Source organism: Ranitomeya variabilis, chromosome 6 (genome assembly GCF_051348905.1).
Source record: "Ranitomeya variabilis isolate aRanVar5 chromosome 6, aRanVar5.hap1, whole genome shotgun sequence".
In the NCBI taxonomy this organism is placed as follows: domain Eukaryota; kingdom Metazoa; phylum Chordata; class Amphibia; order Anura; family Dendrobatidae; genus Ranitomeya; species Ranitomeya variabilis.
This window is the reverse complement of record NC_135237.1, coordinates 473983844-474005839: the sequence shown is the minus strand read 5'-3', so window position 1 is coordinate 474005839 and position 21996 is coordinate 473983844. Positions and strand designations below refer to the sequence as shown.

Here is a 21996-nt window from a genome sequence, read left to right as displayed (position 1 = left end):
AGAATTTGGAACCTTGGCAGCGTGTGGAACATAGACCTGATTTGGTGGCACGTGTTTTCAAAATAAAACTGGAAGCACTCTTAAAAGACATTAACAACGGATTATTTGGGAAAGTTTGCGCTATGGTTCATGTAATTGAATTTCAAAAACGTGGCCTTCCACACGCTCACATTTTGATTATTCTGGACAGCAACTCCAAATTAAGGACTGAGGAGGACATAGACAATACAGTGTGGGCTGAAATTCCCAATCCTACCCACTACCGTCAGCTCCATAAAATTGTTCTCCAACATATGATTCATGGTCCGTGTGGAGAACACAACCCAAATTCTCCCTGTATGGATCTGGGGAAGTGTACAAAAGGTTTCCCTAAAGATTTGCAACGAAGAACCATCATAGCTAAGGACGCCTATCCTACTTATCGCAGACACTTTGGCCCATCTTTTCAACACCATTCTAACATGATTGACAATTCGTGGGTGGTTCCATATAATCCGTTCCTGCTATTAAAATACAAGTGCCATATAAATGTCGAAGTTTGTGGTTCCATTCAGGCTGTGAAATATTTATTTAAATACGTCTACAAAGGACATGATAAAGCCAATCTTGAAATCTGCCAGACTAACATCCAACATGATGAAACACACCAATTCATGGATTCAAGATATGTCAGTGCACCAGAGGCAGCTTGGCGAATATTCTCATATCCAATGCATAAACAATCTCATAGCATCATTCGCCTTGCTGTACATCTACCGCATTCTCAGCCACTCTATTTTCATGAGGATGACTCTATTGGAAACATCAAACAAAAGCTCCATCAAAATTCTACACTTATGGCCTACTTCAAGCTTAATCAGAACGACCATCATGCTCATATTTATTTATACCGTGAAATTCCCGAAAACTATGTTTGGAAAGAAGGTTCTTGGGAAGTTAGAAAGCGAGCAGGTGGTTCTGTGATTGGACGAATGTATACTGTCAGTGTGAAAGACCAAGAACGCTACTATTTAAGATTGTTATTGTTACATGTCAAAGGTGCAACCAGTTTTGACAGCATAAAAACTGTACACGGAGTCACACATGAAACCTTCAAAGATGCGGCATTAGCTCTTGGCTTACTATTTGATGATAGTCTGTGGAGAAATACATTACTTGATGCCAGTATTCTCAACATGCCAGCACAGCTACGTGACATGTTTGCCTACATTTGTATTTTTGGTCCTCCAGCTAAACCTCGGGACTTATGGGATGAATTTAAGGAACACTTTGTAGAAGACTACTGCTATGCATACCACTCTGACACTCTGGAGTGTGTCAATTGTGAAGGGTATGCTATGACAGATGTCCAACATGTTCTTAAAGCTCATGGCAAAACTTATACTGATTTTAATTTGCCACGTCCAGTCAAGAAACAACACCTCCTCCCACAGTATGATAAAGATTATGAGTTATCAGCAGCTGCTGAAATGAAAGCTACTCTAAATGAGGACCAACTTTTTGCTTTTGATGCTATCACTGAAGCTTTAGAAGACACTAATTCTACAGCAAAGTGTTTTTTCCTTGATGGTCCTGGTGGCAGCGGAAAAACGTACCTATATCATCTACTCCTACATCAGCTAAGAGGACAAGGAGACATTGTGTCACCTGCTGCCACTACTGGAATTGCCGCCAACTTGCTACAAGGTGGACGAACCATTCATTCTCTTTATGGGATTCCAATTCCTGTGAATGAAACATCTGTTTCCAGGATTAAGAATGATACCGATGCAGCAAAAGATTTGCACAGCACTAAACTTTTTATTATTGATGAGTGCACAATGCTATCCAAATATGCATTGCATGTCATTGATAGAGTTTTACGTGATGTCATGACAACAAATGTAGCTCACAAAGAAAAAACACCGTTTGGAGGTAAAGTGATTGTTTTCGGAGGCGACTTTAGACAATGTCTTCCTGTCATCCCTCATGGGACAAGAACTGATGTTGTAGAGAGCTGTATAAAATATTCACAACACTGGCAACATTTTACTCGCCTGCCACTTATTAACAACATGCGCTCCATTGATCCTCACTACAGCAGTTGGTTGCTTCAACTGGGAAATGGTGAACTATCTAATGAACATAACCTTGGAGATGATGTAATTGAAATTCCTCCAGACATGGTATGCACTGGCTCTTTAATAATTGAAATTTTTGGAGATAATCTTTGTATTGATGTGAATGACACCGAAAGCATAAATACAGCTGCATCTCATGCAATTTTATGTCCAAAAAATGAGGACGTTGAGAAAGTCAATTCCCAAGTCATGGATTTATTGATAGGTGACTATACTGAATATATCAGTGATGATTCCATCGATCCTGATGAAGCTGATGACCTCGATCAATACCCACTTGAGTTTTTGAATTCACTAACACCAACTGGAATGCCTTCACATCGGCTGAAACTTAAAATTGGCACCATTGTCATGTTATTACGTAATCTGAACACGAACAAAGGTCTCTGCAATGGTACGCGGCTCATTGTCACTGCCTTACATGCCAATATCATACTGGCTAAAGTAATTAGTGGGTCAGCAGCAGGAAATGTGGTATTCATTCCACGAATTGATTTGTGTCCATCAGAGACTGGATTACCTTTTAAATTAAGACGGAGACAATTTCCCATCAAGCCCGCATTTGCAATGACCATAAATAAATCTCAAGGCCAGACCCTCCATCGAGTTGGCATTTATCTACCAGAACCTGCTTTTGCCCATGGTCAATTGTATGTTGCTTTTTCCAGGGTGAAGCAATGTTGCAATGTGAGGGTTAAAGTGGTTAATACACCACTTCAAGGACAATTATTGGCTGATAGTACTAAAGTCTTCACACGTAATATTATCTACAAAAATATTTTAGTTTAAAGTTACTTTTCTTTTTTTTCATTATTCAGTTTTTCCAATAACATAGACAGCAATAGGCAAATTCTATGTATAGAGATAAGGAAAAAAAACAAAAACAAAAAAACATTAGTGTAGCCATAGACATATAGATTTTAAGTACTTATGTAGGAAATACGTATATAACATACGTACTCATTAGCATATAGGGTTAATAACTCTATATCATATCTACATAAATTTAGAAATATGATATATCAATACATATTTTTATAGGTAAGTAGAACACACATTAAGTACAAGATGTAAGATGTGTATCATCCAAATGCCTGTATTTGGTGATAGGAACCTGTATTTGAAGCTCCAGCAGTATAGCTGCTGAGAGATTTCATTTTGTTTTTAAAAAGGGTGAGGTTTTTGTGAACAGGTAAGAGATGGGTGGGATGGCTGTTCACACACATCTCTATCTCCAGGTGTGTTCTGTACATAGAAATAGATATATAGATAGGTACATATTTAGATAGATAGGGAAAGAATAGAGATTTTGCTTTCACATCAACATTTTTCTGCTATTTGGAGAATTTATGGGGGAAAAAAGGCTATTTCTGCACTTCCTGCCTAAGGGCTGACCCACGCCACTCTTGCTGTAAGTTGCATGCAATGTATACGGAATTTGTACTTCACTTGCGGCAGGTGCGGCACATGTGGTTTCTGCAGTTTTCGCCACAAAATCTCCACTTACCAGTGTTTTTGTTGTGGCTGCATTTAATGCAATTGTCGAAGCCGCGTTTGCCGCATTTACTGCAAGTTAACTCCAAGCTTCATCTACATTGCATGGCACTTGCTGAAAGTGTGTTGTAGGTCAGTTCTTTGGTGCCAAGTGTGGAAGTTGTATTGTTTTTAACATTACTTCTGCAAATATCAGAAACATGCAGATGTGAAAGAGGTTTGAGTATTAAGAAATAGGAATCAGTTAGTTAGGACCCATCAGTTCAAAGGCTACCGTGACGTGGTTGATGGGCATGCTTATATTAGCCCATCGGTGTACTATGAACGTTGATTTCTTAAATTTTACACTTCTGTAAAAATAAACACCAAAAATATGGATACACAAAAAGGCTTTTATTTCTGTTGTACTTATTAGAATTATTTAAAATGAAGGCTTAGCTAAGCCCAAGAGATGATTAAAAACGTTTCATACCAACCCATCAGATGTAAAATTACTGTGAAAATACCTGATGGGCACACAAGTATGCGCCAGTATGGGTACTAAGAGCTTTTCCACATAATAATGAAATATTTTAAAATGTCATAGAACATACCAATATACATAGTTATTGATACATATTATTTATTATTTACATTATTGTTCTTAAGCAAAGAACCGTTGTTGTGGCATTTGCCACAACACGCAAAGTTGTTGTCTGATGTCTTTCATCACTCCCCTCATAAGCATGTTCATGGATCCTGTGTAACTGTACCTTAAATAACAAGAATTGTCAAGAGCTGGTGAGTGCAGCCATTTTTTGTTCTTTCTTACTATTATTTATTAATTGTATTATTCTTACATTTGAATAAATAAAGTATATATGGATTCTAGACTCCCGATTCTTTAGAATCGGGCTGCCATCTAGTCTACTATATAATTGTCTAAGGGTCACTTCCGTCTGTCCTTCTGTCACCGTTATTCGTTCGCTGATTGGTCTCGGCAGCTGCCTGTCATGGCTGCCGCGACCAATCAGCGATGCGCACAGTCCAGAAAAAAATGGCCGCTCCTTACTCCCCGCACTCACTGCCCGGCGCCCGCATACACCGCTCACACAGGGTTAATGCCGGCGGTAACGGACCCCGTTATGCCGCGGGTAACGCACTCCGTTACCGCTGCTATTAACCCTGTGTGTCCCCAACTTTGTACTATTGATGCTGTCTATGCGGCATCAATAGTACAAAATGTAATGTTAAAAATAATAAATAAAAAAAAAAACTGCTATACTTACCCTCCGCCGCCTTTCTCGCTCCTCGCCACGCTCCCCGGACCGCTTCATTACAAGCGTCAGCTTGCGGTGAGGTCCCGTCCCAGGGCTGGTGTGCGGCAAGGACCTGCCGTGACGTCACGGTCATGTGACCGCGACGTCTTCATAGGTCCTGCTCCCACCAGCCCTGGCACTTGCAATGGAACTCGGCTTCAGGAAAATGGCCGCCGCGATCTCGATCTGCGCACGCGCGGCATCCCGCGGCCATTTTCCTGAAGCCGAGCACTACCATCTGCACAGGATCGCAGGAAGAGGAGAGGCGGGATGCGGAGGAGCAGCGCCAAGAATGGTGAGTATGATACACTACAAGGGGCCCTCGGATCGTTAGGTGAGTATGTTTATTTTTTATTTTTTGGACCTGTCACTGGGCAATATCCTACGTGGCTCTGCTGTATACTACAAGGCTGGGCAATATACTATGTGGCTGGACAATATACTACAAGGCTGGGCAATATACTACAAAGCTGTGCAATATACTATGTGGCTCTGTGCAATATCCTACGTCGCTGTGCTGTATCCTATGTAGCTAGCCAATACACTACGTGGCAGGGCAATACACTACGTAGCTGGGCAATATACTACGTGGCTGGGCAATATACTACGTGGCTGGGCAATATACTACGTGGCTGGGCAATATACTACGTGGCTGGGCAATATACTACGTGGCTGGGCAATATACTACGTGGCTGGGCAGTATACTACGTGACTGGGCAATATACTACGTGGCTGGGCAATATACTACGTGACTGGGCAATATACTACATCACTGGGCAATATACTACGTGGCTGGGCAATATACTACGTCACTGGGCAATATACTACGTGGCTGGGCAATATACTACGTGGCTGGGCAATATACTACGTGGCTGGGCAATATACTACGTGACTGGGCAACATACTACGTGACTGGGCAATATACTACGTGGCTGGGCAATATACTACGTGACTGGGCAATATACTACATGGACATGCATATTCTAGAATACGCGATGCGTTAGAATCGGGCCACCATCTAGTGTATATATATATATATATATATATATATATATATATATATATATAGATATATAGATATATATATATATACTTCCCCTTCTGGGCAGCCGTCTACCAGGAAATTTTAAATTTTAGAGAACTTCATGCTTCCCTCTGCCGAGAAGATTTTTGGAGATGGAACTTTCATTCTCTAGCAGGACTTGGCACCTGTCCACACTGCCAAACGTACCAATACCTGGTTTACAAACAACAGTATCACTGTGCTTGATTGGCCAACAAACTCGTTTGTAAAGAGTGTGTCTGGTGTCTCTTTTGTAAAGAGGAAGATGAGAGACACCAGACCCAACAATGCAGACGAGCTGAAGGCGGCTATGAAAGCAGCGTGGGCTTCCTTAACACCTCAGCAGTGCCACAGGCTGATCGCCTCCATGCCACGCCACATTGATGCCAAAGGAGCCCCGTCCAAGTATTGAGTGCATTTGCTAAATATACATTTCAGTAAGCCAACATTTCGGATATTAAAATCATTTTTCAAGCTGGTGTTATATAGTATTCTAATTTACTGAGATAATGACATTTGGGTTTTCATTGGCTGTAAGCCATAATCATCAACATTAACAGAAATAAACACTTGAAATAGATCACTCTGTCTGTAATGACTCTATATAATATAGGAGTTTCAGTTTTTGCATTGAAGAACTGGAATAAATTAACTTTTGCATGATATTCTAATTTTGTGAGATGCACCTGTAAGTGTCCCAAAATCATGTCCCCAACACATCTAATAAATAATGTGGCCGACCCAGTTAAGTCATTCTGGAGAAAGAAATAGTGTAATAGCAGGAAAACGGTGCATCATTTTTAATTAAATCTATTTGCACAAAGTATTTTTAGCCCTAATTGCATATAGTTTAGGAAGAAAAAAATTTGTCCCTGAAGGTGGAAAACCCTTTTAAGTTGAACCAGATTGGTAACACTTGTTTGCTTCTTTCCAAAAACAGACCGCAGATGCAGATGTCCATCTTTGAAAATACAATTATTAAAACTAATTAATATTACTATTGCTTTTTATAGTACCATTAATACCGGGTCATTGTACGCATGAATAGAAATGAACTTTTTTCACTTGCCAAATCCATTTTTGGTACTATCAGAGACAGTGGTGGTAACAACCCGGAATACTCTAGAGTGAAATGCGTCGATCATTTCTCTAGTACTCTCCTTTTCAGCAAGTCATTCTTTTTAATGTAGAAAGTCTTGTTTTGGTGAAGGCTGCACTACAAGACATGCGAAAAACAGCTGGAAGAAATAACTGCCAGCGATCAAAGTATTTCATAGCGGATGTAGGTCAGCATGTTGTGAGCAGCTTTCTTTTGTTATATCATTGTTGCAGCAGTCGGTGTATCAGTAGAAAATCTGTGTCCTGCCCAGGAATCCTATACGGCGGCCGGTCGACTGACACCAAGTGGATGTTTTGACTTAGATGAACTGCGGCTCCTGATCCTAAGTGAACTTCTGGTTCTAAAATATATCCATGTAAAATATGAATGAATTGTACAGCAGTAAATCCGTACAGTGTAAGGGAATCATGGGGAGTTTGAATTTCTTCATCTATCTTACTCCTTTTTTAGATTACTTCCATTGAATACTAGACCAATATGTTAGGGAATTGCTGCTTATGCCTTATGTTACCAATGGCTAGTGTAAGATTACTGCTATAAAAAAAAACAACAACAGAAACAGTGCCACATTTGTCGTCAGGTTGTATTTGGTATTGCAGTTCACTTCTATTCACTTCAGTGGCCATGTGCTACTGCTCTAAACACAAACTACAAACGTTGTTACTGGATGGAAGAAGCCATGTTATTCTAATGTCAAACAACACCTTTAGGTATCTAAACAAATTAGGGCACCAGTGAAAAAAAACTAAAATACATTAGCCATCTATTTATTAATATGGCCTCATAATAAAGTACGGTATATCTTAAAGGATTTGTTTAGGACTTACATAACAATGCTTTATCATCAGAACAGGAGCTATAAAAAGCTGTTCGGTAGAGTTACCAGGTGTGAGACCCCCACCGTTCAGAAACTCATGACCTATCCTATGTATAAGCATGCAAATATTTGATCACTGGGGATGCAGGTGTAGGATATTAAAGGGAAACCCTTTAATGACCTTTCCCAGGTCATCTAATGTAGGAACAGAGACTGAGTGCAACAGTTGTGATACAATTGGACTTTTTAAATGTAGCAGAGCTCAGAAAGCTGCCCCTGCCCAGATCACAGCTTTCTGTGTACGTTGTATATTGACAGTGAGCTGCTAAACAGTGCTGGGGGCGGAGTTGTAGTCATAGTTACATAGGTTTAAAAAAGACCCCAGTCCACCACGTTCAACCTTTCTCCATCAATTATACATTTTTGTCACTAAATTATTTATAAACCACCATGTTATGCTGAGGAAATCATGCAGATCTTTTTTAAAAGCGGTTATAGTGTCTGCCATTGGTCAGGCATTCCACGTTCTGTCTGCTCTAGCTGTGGAATCACCTTCCACCATAATGAGTGCCCCCTGGTCCTTAGTACAGTCTTTGGAAGGAATAAGTCAGGTGCCAGTCCTCTGTACTGACAACACAGGTATTTATACGTATAAATGAGATCCCCTCTGAGGCATCTTTTTTCTAAGCTAAACAAGCCCAACTTTTCCAACCTTTCATCATATGAGAGACCTTCCATCCCTTGTAATCATCTAGTTGCTGCCTTTAAACTGACTGTAACTTCTGAAAATCCTTTTTAAAATGCAGAGACTAAACTGGATCCCATATTGTAGTTTTGGCCTTACAGTGATTTAAAGAGGGTAACAATGCATTGGGATCACAGGATTTTATCTCTCTTTTTATAATCCTAAAATCTTGTTTGCTTTTGCAGCTGCTGCTTGACATTGAGTACTGCTGCTCAGGTCACTTGTAACAAGAATACCCAAGTCCTTCTCCTGTTCTGTAGTCCTGAGTACACTCCCATTTAATGTATATGGCGCACTAGAATTACTCCATCCTAGGTGCACTTACCTCCTCATAGAAACCCCACATGTTGGTCAGACAAGACTTATCTTTCATAAATCCATGCAGGTTGTCAGTTATTATATTATTCTATGCAATATGTTTCTGTAGGTCATCTTTTATAATGGCCTCAAAAACTTTGCACACTACTGATGTCAGACTTACCGGACGGTAGTTGCCTGGCTCCACTTTGTTACCTTTTTTAAATATTGGTACAACACCAGCCATCATCCAATCCTGTGGCAACAACCCTGTTACAAGAGAGTCTAAGAATATAAGATACAGCAGTCTGTCAATTACTGAGCTCAATTCCTTCAGTATCCATGCATGAATACCATCTGGCCTGAGGGATTTGACGATGTTTAATTTGCTCAGATGCAGGCCTACTTCTTCTTGTGTTAAACTAGATCTATCAGGTGATGAACTTTGATTTTTGCCTTGTTAAATGATCCCTGAAACAGTCAGTTCATTGGTAAACGCAGATGAAAAGTGCCTGTTTAATATCTCAGCCTTTTCTTTGTCCTCTATATTTGTTATTATCATATTTTAAGAGGCCGAAACCAATACGGTAATTTCTTTTCTTTATGGCATTGATGTATTTATAACATTTTGGGGGATTTATTTTAATGTCGCTGGCGATTTGTTTCAGTAGCTAATTTTGTTAGCTTGATTTCCTTTTTACATTTCTTATTTATACTCCTGTAATGGTATTTCTGCATTCTCGGCTTCAAGATTTTGAATGCCTTTTGTTTTTGTCTTATTAAATTTTGTACTGTCTTTTTATCTGTAATGATTTATTTTTATTCCTGGACATTTTATTACCATAGGGTATAAGCTTTCTACAGGTTTCCAGTAGTATTTTCTTAAATATGCCCCATTTATGTTCGGTATGCCCAGTTACCATGACATGATCCCATTCTACACGATTAAACTCTTCCCTTAATTTGTTGAAATCAGCTTTCCTAAAGTTGCAGGTTTTTGCATTTCCCCTTTGAAATGTTTTATATAATATCACATTGAAACTTACCATATTATGATCACTGCTTTCCAAATGCTCCCTGACCTGTAGATCAAAAATTATATCTAGTATATTTGACAGAACCAGATCCAGTAGATTATCTCCCCTGGTTGGTTCAAGCTCAGAGAGATGATAGTCCTGAATTGTGGATAAGAACTTTCAGCTTTCAGCACAACCAGAAGATTCTATATCCCACTGAATGTCTGGATGTTTAATATCCCCTATAATTAGGACCCTATTAATAGTTGCTGCTTTTTTAATTTTCTGCAGTATTTCCTCTTCTACCTGTTCCGCTATATTAGAAGGTTTGTAGCACAGATGTATTAGCAGCTTTATTGCCATCCTCATGTACATTTACCCACACAGACCTTACATTTTTGCAGCTCCCCCCAATATCAGCATGGAGCACAAGTTTTAAGTTGGATTTAACAATTATACACCCCATTCACCTTTACTGTCTTTCCTGTCCTTTATTAATGTAGTGTAACCCTCTACGCTTGTCATTCAGTCTAGCCAGGTTTCCATAATGACCACATCGTAATCTGTAGCTGACCTAAGGGTACCGTCACACAGTGCAATTTTGATCGCTACGACGGCACGATCCGTGACGTCGCAGCGATCGTATGATTATCACTCCAGCGTCGTAGACTGCGGTCACACGTTGCAATCACGGCGCTGGAGCGATGCCGAAGTCCCGGGTAACCAGGGTAAACATCGGGTTACTAAGCGCAGGGCCGCGCTTAGTAACCCGATGTTTACCGTGGTTACCAGCGTAAAAGTAAAAAAAAAAAAAACGTACATGCTCACCATCTGATGTCCGTCCGGTCCCTTGCCGTCCGCTTCCTGCTCTGACAGATCCGGCCGTACAGTGAGAGCAGAGTGCAGCGGTGACGTCACCGCTGTGATCTGCTCTCACTTTCCGGCCGGCAGACAGTCAGAGCGGGAAGCGGACGGCAAGGGACCGGACGGACATCAGATGGTGAGCATGTACGGTTTTTTTTTTTTTACTTTTACGCTGGTAACCACGGTAAACATCGGGTTACTAAGCGCGGCCCTGCGCTTAGTTACCCGATGTTTACCCTGGTTACAAGCGAACACATCGCTGGATCGCTGTCACACACAATGATCCAGCGATGTCAGCGGGTGATCAAGCGACGAAAGAAAGTTCCAAACGATCTGCTACGATGTACGATTCTCAGCAGGATCCCTGATCGCTGCTGCGTGTCAGACACTGCGATATCGTAACGATATCGCTAGAATGTCACGAATCGTACCGTCGTAGCGATCAAAATTGCACTGTGTGACGGTACCCTAAGAGTCTCCAATTCATTAATTTTGTTTGCAAGACTTCTTGCATTTGCCAGCAGACATGTAATCCTATTATCACATTTATTACTCCTCACCTCCCTACTTTAGTTGTGTGTCTTAGCTCCCCTAAATCTTCATTGAACCTACTGTCTCACTCTCTTGGTCTACTCTATCAATCCCCTTATTTGCACAACTACTCTCCCTCCCCCAGATCCTGGTTTAAAAGCTCCTCCATCAATCTGACCATTTTTCTCCAGCACTCTTCCCACCCCATTGAGGTGCAGCCAGTCCCAACTGTAGAGTCTGTAACCAACAGAGAAGGTGGCCCAGTTCTCCATGAAGCCAAACCCTTCTTTCATGCACCAAGTCATCAATTTCTAAGCCGCTTATTTATCTCCCTAAGCTCCCACTGTCTTTCTAGTGTCGCTCGTGGCATCGACAGTATTTCTAAAAACACTACTTTCGAGATCCTTGCCTTCAGCTTCTCTCAAAGTTCCCTGTAATAATTTTTATCGAACTTCCACCTAACTCTAACTTTGTCATTGATACCAGTGTGTACTGTGACCGTAGGGCTTTCCCCAGCCTCTCCCAGCAATCTGTCTATCCAACACACTGTTTGACATTCACTGTCTCAACAGAAGATGACCCTGTCTGTCCGCCTAATTATAAAGTCCTCTACCATCATCATCTATCTGGCCTTTTCTGCACTCCTTTCCCCTCCTTCCTACAGTAGCCATTTTCCTTGTTGCTAGGAGCAATGTCATGCTGTAGTGATTCCAGTCCTGGTCTTGTATTCCTAATATCAGCCAAACAGGCATATTTACTAGATTGTGCCAGACCAGGACTGAGCTCCCCGGGACTTTAACCTCTACCACTTCTTCTAACTGTTACCCAACTGCCTACTTCTGAGTCCTGATCCTCCCCGCCTCCATGTCACTATTATATTATGTTTAACTATATATGTAACTGCAGGACCACACTTAAAATGCAGCTCCTGCTTTGCTTAGTCTGGCGGTGATAATCTCCTGCTGATAAAATATTCATTGTATGGAAACAACAGTACACAGCCTAATAAGTGATGCAGCCATGAACTCTGTGTCTCAGCCCCTTCCTCAGTTTGTCCTCAGGTTACAAAGCAAAACTCTACTGACAGATTCCCTTGAACAATCATATATTGATGACCTATCCCAAGGTGAGATCATCAAAATATAAATCCTGGACAATCCCATAAAGCCAGTGCATTTAATGTACTTTCCCAGCAATCAAAGTCCCTCATCTGTGCATTTTCAACAATCTGGTGCTAAATCTGTCATTGACGCATACTACACCATGGACATAGGATCTCAGACTGCAAGATTTTCAGCAGAGGTTTTGATCCTAGACTGCGAGATTTCCCTTTAAGAAACAGAATTTTTAGTAATTCATTCCAAAAGTGAGAAACGACAAGAACAGTAGGAAATGTTCAGATTGCTTGGGATCCATCTTACCTTTACTATAGGATTTTGGGTAGATGCAGAAACACCAGGGGCCAGGGGGTACAAACATAGGCACAGTATACACTAGGAAAAGTTCAAGACCTACTAATATGAAAAATGTCTTCTTTTTTAGTGACAGATAAACACCAGTTTAAATCGGAGCAGATGTTGTATAGATTTCGTTATGATGATGGGACCTACTATCCAAGGAATGAAATGCAAGATGTGATATCCAAGGTAATGACTATTATTGGTAAATATTAATGAATGGCTGTAACCTGTTTCATTGTATTAGACACCAAGATTTCCCTGGAAAATGGGATTGGTAAAAAGTCAGGAAACTCAAACCACAGTATAGATACTAACAAACCCCAACAGGCTGATTCGAGCAAAAAGGTGGTCAGAGAGTATAGTAGACTAGGTATATACATTTTATTAACAAATCATCATCTAATATATAAAGCTGAATGTGTGTGTGTGTGTATGTATGTATGTATGTATGTATGTCCGGGATTGGCATCTGAACCGTAGCAGCTACAGCCACAAAATTTTGCACAGTCACACGTCTGGACCCCGAGAGCGTCATAGGCTATGTTGTGAGGTGAAATTTTAACCCCGCGCTTTCCAATTCACCAAACAATTTTGCCCCTATCTACATAATGGGGAAAAAGTGAAAGGAAAAGTGTTGGAGGCGTCGCAGCTACAGGCACAAAATTTTGCACAGTCACACGTCTGGACCCTGAGAGCGTCAAAGCTATATTGTGAGGTGAAATTTTAACCCCGCGCTTTCCAAGTCACCAAACAATTTTGCCCCTATCTACATAATGGGGAAAAAATGAAAGGAAAAGTGTTGGAGGCAAATTAACAGCTGCCAGATGTGAACAAGGGGGACTTAAAGAATGACAGCGATGGCACCAAAGAGTATATACTGTACAGTTGCTAAGGTGGGGCCCCAACATGGGATAATCACACCACCACGGGGATATGAACACACACACAAAATGCGCCACACACTACCACGTGCTCGAACACATATACCACCCTCAGTGCACATTTCACCACACATACACCAACCTCGCCACATAAAAGTAGAAACACAAAAGTCGCCGCTCAAAACTCGCCACGCGCAAAACTCTCCACATGCAAAACTCGCCACACGTGCAAAACTCGCCACACGCAAAACTTGCACACGCAGAAAAATTGCCACACGCAGAAAAATTGCCACATGCACAAAAGTTGCAACACATGCAAAAGTTGCCTCACACAAAACTTGCACATACTCAAAAGGCACCACACATAAAACTCGCCACGCGCAAAACTCGCCATGCGCAAAACTTGCTGCACACAACTTGCTACACTAACCTGTCACATGCAACTCGACACACAAAAAGTTGCTACACGCATGTCGCCACACAAAACTCATCTCACAAAAGTCCCTACATGCATGTCGCCACACGCAACTCAACACACACAACTTGACACACGAAACTCGCCCTAAAACACACACAAGTCTGGTATCCTTCAAAAATAAAAATCTGATTAATAAGCAGACAAACTACAAGAGCAACAAATGTACCATATAGGAATCCGGCAGCTGTCAGTCACATGACCAGTCTATTATGTGTATGTGTGAGCTAATATATACTGCCAGGGGGTGGGCTTACTGTTGGCTGGGGATTTATCAGGCTGCCATTTTAGCTTACAAATACTGAGGTAAAAATACTGACCAAATAACGTGTGAACGAGGGCTAATACAGGAGGAGATGGCATACAGCTATATACTATATACAGGAGATGACACACAGGTATATACTATTTACAGGGGAGATGACACACAGGTATATACTATATACAGGAGGAGATGACACACAGATATATACTATATACAGGAGAGATGACACACAGGTATATACTATATAGAGGAGGAGATGACATACAGGTACATACTACATACAGGAGGAGATGACATACAGGTATATACTATATACAGGAGGAGATGACACACAGGTATATACTATATACAGGAGCAGATTACCTACAGGTATATAGTATATACAGGAGGAGATGACACAGGTATATGCTATGTATAGGAGGAGATGACATACAGGTATATACTATATACAGGAGATGACACACAGATATATACTATATATAGGTGAGATGACACACAGGTATATACTATATACAGGAGATTACATACAGGTATATCTAATATATAAAGCTGAATGTGTGTATGTATGTATGTGTGTATGTCCGGGATTGGCATCTGTACCGTCGCAGCTACAGCCACAAAATTTTGCACAGTCACACGTCTGGACCCCGAGAGCGTCATAGGCTATGTTGTGAGGTGAAATTTTAACCCCGCGCGTTCCAATTCACCAAACAATTTTGCTCCTATCTACATAATGGGGAAAAAGTGAAGGGAAAAGTGTTGGAGGAAAATTGACAGCTGCCAGATGTGAACAATGAGGACTTAAAGAATGAGAGCGATGGCGACAAAGAGTATATACCGTACAGTTGCTAAGGTGGGGCCCCGACATGGGATACTCACCACACACGGGGATATGAACACAAACACAAAATGCGCCACACACTACCACGTGCTTGAACACATATACCACCCTCAGCACACATTTCACCACACACACACACCAACCTCGCCACATAAAAGTCGAAACACAAAAGTCACCACTCAAAACTCGCTACATGCAAAACTCGCCATATGCAAAACTAGGCTCACGCAAAACTCGCCACACGTGCAAAACTCACCTCATGGAAAACTCACCTCATGCAAAACTTGCACACACAGAAAAATTGCCACATGTACAAAAGTTGCACCACATGCAAAAGTTGCCTCACACAAAACTTGCACATACTCAAAATGCACCACACATAAAACTCGCCACGCGCAAAACTCGCCATGCACAAATCTTGCTGCACACAACTTGCTACACTAACCTGTCACATGCAACTCAACACACAAAATGTTGCTACACGCATGTCGCCACACAAAACTCATCTCACAAAAGTCGCTACATGCATGTCGCCACACGCAACTCAACACACACAACTTGACACATAAAACTCGCCCTAAAACACACACAAGTCTGGTATTGTCCTTCAAAAATAAAAATCTGATTAATAAGCAAACTACAAGAGCAACAAATGTACCATATAGGAAATACGGCAGCTGTCAGTCACATGACCTGTCTATTATGTGTATGTGTGAGCTAATATATACTGCCAGGGGGGAGGGCTTCCTGTTGGCTGGGGATTTATCAGGCTGCCAATAGCAACCAATCACAGCTCAGCTTCTATTTTGCTACAGTTAATTAACCTGAGCTCTGATTGGTTAATATAGGCAACAAAGACATTCTCAGTATAACAAAGCTAATATATGTTGTGAAATGCTTCTATTTGCTTAGTTTTTGCCTTTTAATAATTACATTTCTATCTATTTGTTTTGTGGTTTTTGTGTGCAGAATAAATTTTTGTTAACACATTCTATTTTGCTAACAGCAGTCATTAACCCGGGCGAAGCCGGGTAGTACAGCTAGTATATCATAAAATACAAACAGAGCAACACCAGTCCTTACCAATGTCCTGATTTGATTTATTTATATCTCTAGATATAGATTAGTGATGAGCGAATATACTCGTTACTCGAGATTTCTCGAGCATGCTCGGGGGTCCTCCAAGTATTTTTTAGTGTTCGGAGATTTAGTTTTTCTTGCTGCAGCTGAATGATTTACATCTGTTAGCCAGCATAAGTACATGTGGAGATTCCCTAGCAACCCCCACATGTACTTATGCTGGCTAACAGATGTAAAACATTCAGCTGCGGCAATAAAAACAATCTCCGAGCACTAAAAAATACTCGGAGGACCCCCGAGCGTGCTCGAGAAATCTCGAGTAACGAGTATATTCGCTCATCACTAATATAGATGGCCGAATGATGAATACCTACATACAATGAAACAGGTACCAACGAACGCCAACAGGCTGATTCGAGCAAAAAGGTGGTCAGAGAGTATATTACACTAGGTATATAAATTTTATTAACAAATCATGATATATCATAAAATACCAACAGAGCAACACTAATTAAGCAGGCACAGAATGGGGTCCAAGTAACAGAATGTACTGTCAAAGCTCACATATATGACTGAGCAAGAAACTTATTTTAGTGTAAAACAAGTAAATGTTCACTGAAACACAAGAGTAACTCAGAGCTGCCACTCCATTACTCTGGTCACGCCTCCTGATGAAGTTACGGCGAAGCATGCATAGGGGCGGCAGGCCTGGCTATCTGGTCACTAATTCTACTTGTAAGTACTAGTATACTATATGCACTTTATTACACGGCATTACTTATGCATGTTATGTAGTTCATGCACTTTATATTGCCTTTGCCACTTACACTTCCTTTCGTTTTGACATCCTCTCCCTCATAAGAGGAAAATTTCCCCTAACCGGGGTAATAGAGTGGCAGCTCTGAGTTACTCTTGTGTTTCAGTGTGCATTATTTCAGCTATATTGTGCATCCATTTACTTGTTTTACACTAAAATAAGTTTCTTGTTCAGTCATATACAGTGCCTTGCGAAAGTATTCGGCCCCCTGGAACTTTTCAGCCTTTTCCCACATATCATGCTTCAAACATAAAGATACCAAATGTAAATTTTTGGTGAAGAATCAACAACAAGTGGAACACAATTGTGAAGTTGAATGAAATTTATTGGTTATTTTAAATTTTTTTGGAAATTCAAAAACTGAAAAGTGGGGCGTGCAATATTATTTGGCCCATTTACTTTCAGTGCAGCAAACTCACTGCAGAAGTTCATTGTGGATCTATGAATGATCCAATGTTGTCCTAAATACCTAATGATCATAAATATAATCCACCTGTGTGTAATTAAGTCTCTGTATAAATGCACCTGCTCTGTGATAGTCTCAGGGTTCTGTTTGAAGCACAGAGAGCATCATGAAGCCAAGGAACAGAACAGGCAGGTCCGTGATACTGTTGTGGAGAAGTGTAAAGCTGGATTTGGATACAAAATGATTTCCAAAACTTTAAAAATCCCAAGGAGCACTGTGCAAGCGATCATATTGAAATGGAAGGAGCATCATACCACTGCAAATCTACCAAGAGCCGGCCGTCCCTCTAAACCTTCTTCTCAAACAAGGAGAAGACTGATCAGAGATGCAGCCAAGAGGCCCATGATCACTCTGGATGAACTGCAGAGATCTACAGCTGAGGTGGGACAGTCTGTCCATAGGACAACAATCAGTCGTACACAGCACAAATCTGGCCTTTATGGAAGAGTGGCAAGAAGAAAGATATTTCTCAAAGATATCCATAAAAAGTGTCATTTAAAGTTTCCAACAAGCCACATGGGAGACACACCAAACATGTGGAAGAAGGCGCTCTGGTCAGATGAAACCAAAAATTAACTTTTTAGCAACAATGCCAAACAATATGTTTGGCGCATAAAGGCAACACAGCTCATCACCCTGAACACACCATCCCCACTGTCAAATATGGTGGTGGAAGCATCATGGTTTGGGCCTGCTTTTCTTCAGCAGGGACAGTTAAGATGGTTAAAATTGATGGTAAGATGGATGGAGCCAAATACAGGACCATTGTTGAAGAAAACCTGTTGACGTTTGCAAAAGACCTGAGACTGGGACGGAGATTTGTCTTCCAACACGACAATGATCCCAAACATAGAGCAAAATCTACAATGGAATGGTTCACAAATAAACGTATCCAGGTGTTAGAATGGCCAAGTCAAAGTCCAGACCTCAATCCAATCGAGAATCTGTGGAAAGAGCTGAGCTGTTTGCCAAGGAAGAATGGGCAAGAATTTCAGTTTCTCGATGTACAAAACTGATAGAGACATACCCCAAGCGACTTGCAGCTGTAATTGCAGCAAAGTTGGCGCAACAAAGTATTAAGCTAAAGGAACCGAATAATATTGCACGCGCCACTTTTTAGGTTTTCAGCCTGACCGTGACGCCCATCGGACCCGGACCGCCCCTGGGTGAGTATAATATAACCTGTTTTTCTTATCTTTCAGGTTACATCTGGGGCTTATTTACAGCATTACAGAATGCTGTAGATAAGCCCCTGATGCCGGTGGCCTTATCTCATATACGATTTTTTGGGGTGACAGATACCCTTTAACCTCTAATGCATTTTGAGTTTGACTCCCAGGTGAACTATTGTCCGTGACCCTAATCCATAGCTGTGCTCCAAGAGAAGATAGCTGGAAAACAAGAAACAGCCAACGTTAACTTAATAGTAACTAACGAATATGGATTACCCAAAGTTTGTAACTTTTATATAACTTTGTACATCATAACTTGAGATGAACATTTAAAAAGGAAGCAGGTTGACAGTAGATACGCTGAAAGCAGAAAAGAATTGTGTAAGTTCATTCATAAAGAATTCACAGAGCTTATAATGTAAGATCTTGGGGCTACATGAGGTTATATCCAGCCTGGCACAACTATGGCCAATTAAAGATAATGTAATGCAGGGTCTTCTTCTGAAATTCTTGGGAAATATTTACTTAAAAGCATTATATTACATATACTACACATTAGATTAAGCTTGGGAGTAAACCGGGTAACTATAATGTGTCTTAATCACTTATAGAGAGTCCAAATGGCAATATTTTTTGTTCCTTGTGGAGAATGCTATGTCAGTGTAAGGAGACTTATAGGCCACACAAAGCTCCCCTGGGAATATAAATATGCACATACTCTGTTCAGAGAGGAAGAGGACTAGAACTCTAAAGTCACCGATCCATGGAAGCAATGCAAAAATTCAATATTCACTGATCCTTTATAAGAATACATAGTCCATCAGAATTTACTCATCTGTGAAAGGGACTTTTCACCTTGGACAATCTGTTTTTATTAGAAGGGATCTTTAAAGGGAACCAGTCTCCAATGAAATGCAGTCCAATATGCAAGCACCATGTTATAGAGCCGGGAAGCTGAGTGGGTTCATATTTAGTTCTATGAGAAAAGATTCAGTATAACCCATTTTCATCATTTAATCCTCTGCTCTTTCTGGAATGTTTGCTCCAGTGGGCAGTCCTATCAGTGATTGACAGTTTCCTTTGTAGGAGTGAATACTGAGATTGCTGTCAGTTTCTGATAGGACCTCCCACTGGACCAAAAATCCCCGAAAGAGCAGAGGATTAAATGATGAAAACAATGGATATACTGAATATTTTCTCACAAAACTGCATATCAACCCACTCAGCTCCCCCTGCTGTATAATAAGGTGCCTGCAGATTGGATGGCATTTTCATGGTGATAGGTTCCCCTTAATGCTAAGGCAATCACATGGTCTGCATGCAACCCCCAGCTATTAGCAATAATCTCTGGGAAACCTTGGAAAATGGGTCTAGTTACCTTTTAGCATCACAAATAAAGTTCCTGTTGAAAGTGTATGTAATGCCTGGTACACCATAGTGAGGAATGGTTTCTGTAGTTGCTCTCCCTTATGACTAATAACTACTGATTGTGATACATGAAAATGGATTTTCTATACCAGAGACTACTTTAACCTCACAGTTAAATTAAAGAGTTGTCTGGCCTTATATTGATGAACAGTCCCTAGTATAGATAATCAATATTAGATTGGTGGGGGGCCCGCAACCCGGCTCCCCACCAATCAGCTGTCTGCAGCTCTTAGGCCGATGAACACAAACAGTGAGTGGCGACAGCACAGCTCCATGTACTGTTTAGTGGCCATTGACGAAAACTGCAGCTTAATTCCGATTCAATTGCATTGACTGCCCCTTTAAGATGACGAAATGTTTCCAGCGCATCCCTAAATATGTACAATTCATCCCAGACAATGTCCTACAATAGAATTGCCACAGACCGTTTTATGGCTACACTATGTATGCAAATCATGGCCCTGGTGTAACATACTACATAGGGATATTATGCACACACCTGCCTTTCTGCTCTTCAGCATCTTTATGTTAAGACGTTTCTGGCAGGATGATCTGATAACATCTGGTGTATTACTATGAGCGTTATGAAAACTGAAAGCATAAGCATATACCGGTAGTTTTGGTCAGCCTGCCAGGAGTATGATGTGCCTAGCAGGGAGAATGCCTATGAATTTGTTTAGATTTACTGTTACATTTTGTTACCAACCCCCTTGAAACAGGTTTCTGCTAATTTTACGCTGTTTTATTATACATCATGACTTTACATATAATGAAAAAGATTGCGATCAGCTCACAGGAAAGGCAGTCCGTAAAAAGAAGAAAGTTGATCCAGCACTTCGAATAAAATGCTAAACTTTTATTCCATCAATATTCCATCAGTAAAAACATGATTCCAGAGAAAATCCACATTCTGAAATTGATACCGTATATACTCGCGTATAAGCCGACCCGAGTATAAGCCGATCCCCCTAATTTTGCCACAAAAAACTGGGAAAACTTATTGACTCGAGTATAAGCCTAGGGTGGAAAATGCAGCAGCTACCGGTAAATGTCAAAAATAAAAATAGATGCTCCATACCATTCATTATGGCCCCATAGATGTTCCATATAAAGTTGTGCCACAAATAATGCTCTGCACCGTTCATTATGGCCCCATAGATGCTCCACATAAAGCTGTGCCATATACAATGCTCTGCACCGTTCATTATGGCCCCATAGATGCTCCATATAAAGCTGTGCCACATATAATGCTCTGCACCGTTCATTATGGCCCCATAGATGCTCCACATAAAGCTGTGCCATATATAATGCTCTGCACCGTTCGTTATGGCCCCATAGATGCTCCATAGAAAGCTGTGCCCCATATACAATGCTCTGCACTGTTCATTGTTGCCCCATAGATGTGCCATAGAAAGCTGTGCCCCATATACAATGCTCTGCACCGTTCATTATGGCCCCATAGATGTGCCATAGAAAGCTGTGCCCCATATACAATGCTCTGCACCGTTCATTGTTGCCCCATAGATGTGCCATAGAAAGCTGAGCCCCATCTATAATGCTGCTGCTGCAATAAAAAAAAAAAAAGACATACTCACCTCTCTTGCTTGCAGCTCCTCAGCGTCCCGTCTCGGCGTCTCTCCGCACTGACTGTTCAGGCAGAGGGCGGCTGTTGTGAATTAGACTTTTTGGCTCCCTCTTGTGGTTACTAGTGATATGACTCTGGGATTGTCTTTCCTCAGTTTGGCA

The 21996-nt window shown here is 41.0% G+C and overlaps 1 protein-coding gene across 1 annotated transcript in view; it reads left to right on the top strand.

Moving 5' to 3' along the window:
- Positions 1-21996, top strand: part of PREX2 (phosphatidylinositol-3,4,5-trisphosphate dependent Rac exchange factor 2) — a 487967-nt gene that overhangs the window by 228356 nt on the left and 237615 nt on the right. Inside the window, exon 12 of the mRNA XM_077270643.1 lies at positions 12908-13011. Within this exon, the coding sequence (XP_077126758.1) occupies positions 12908-13011 (104 nt within the window). The remainder of the gene's footprint in view (positions 1-12907; positions 13012-21996) is intronic.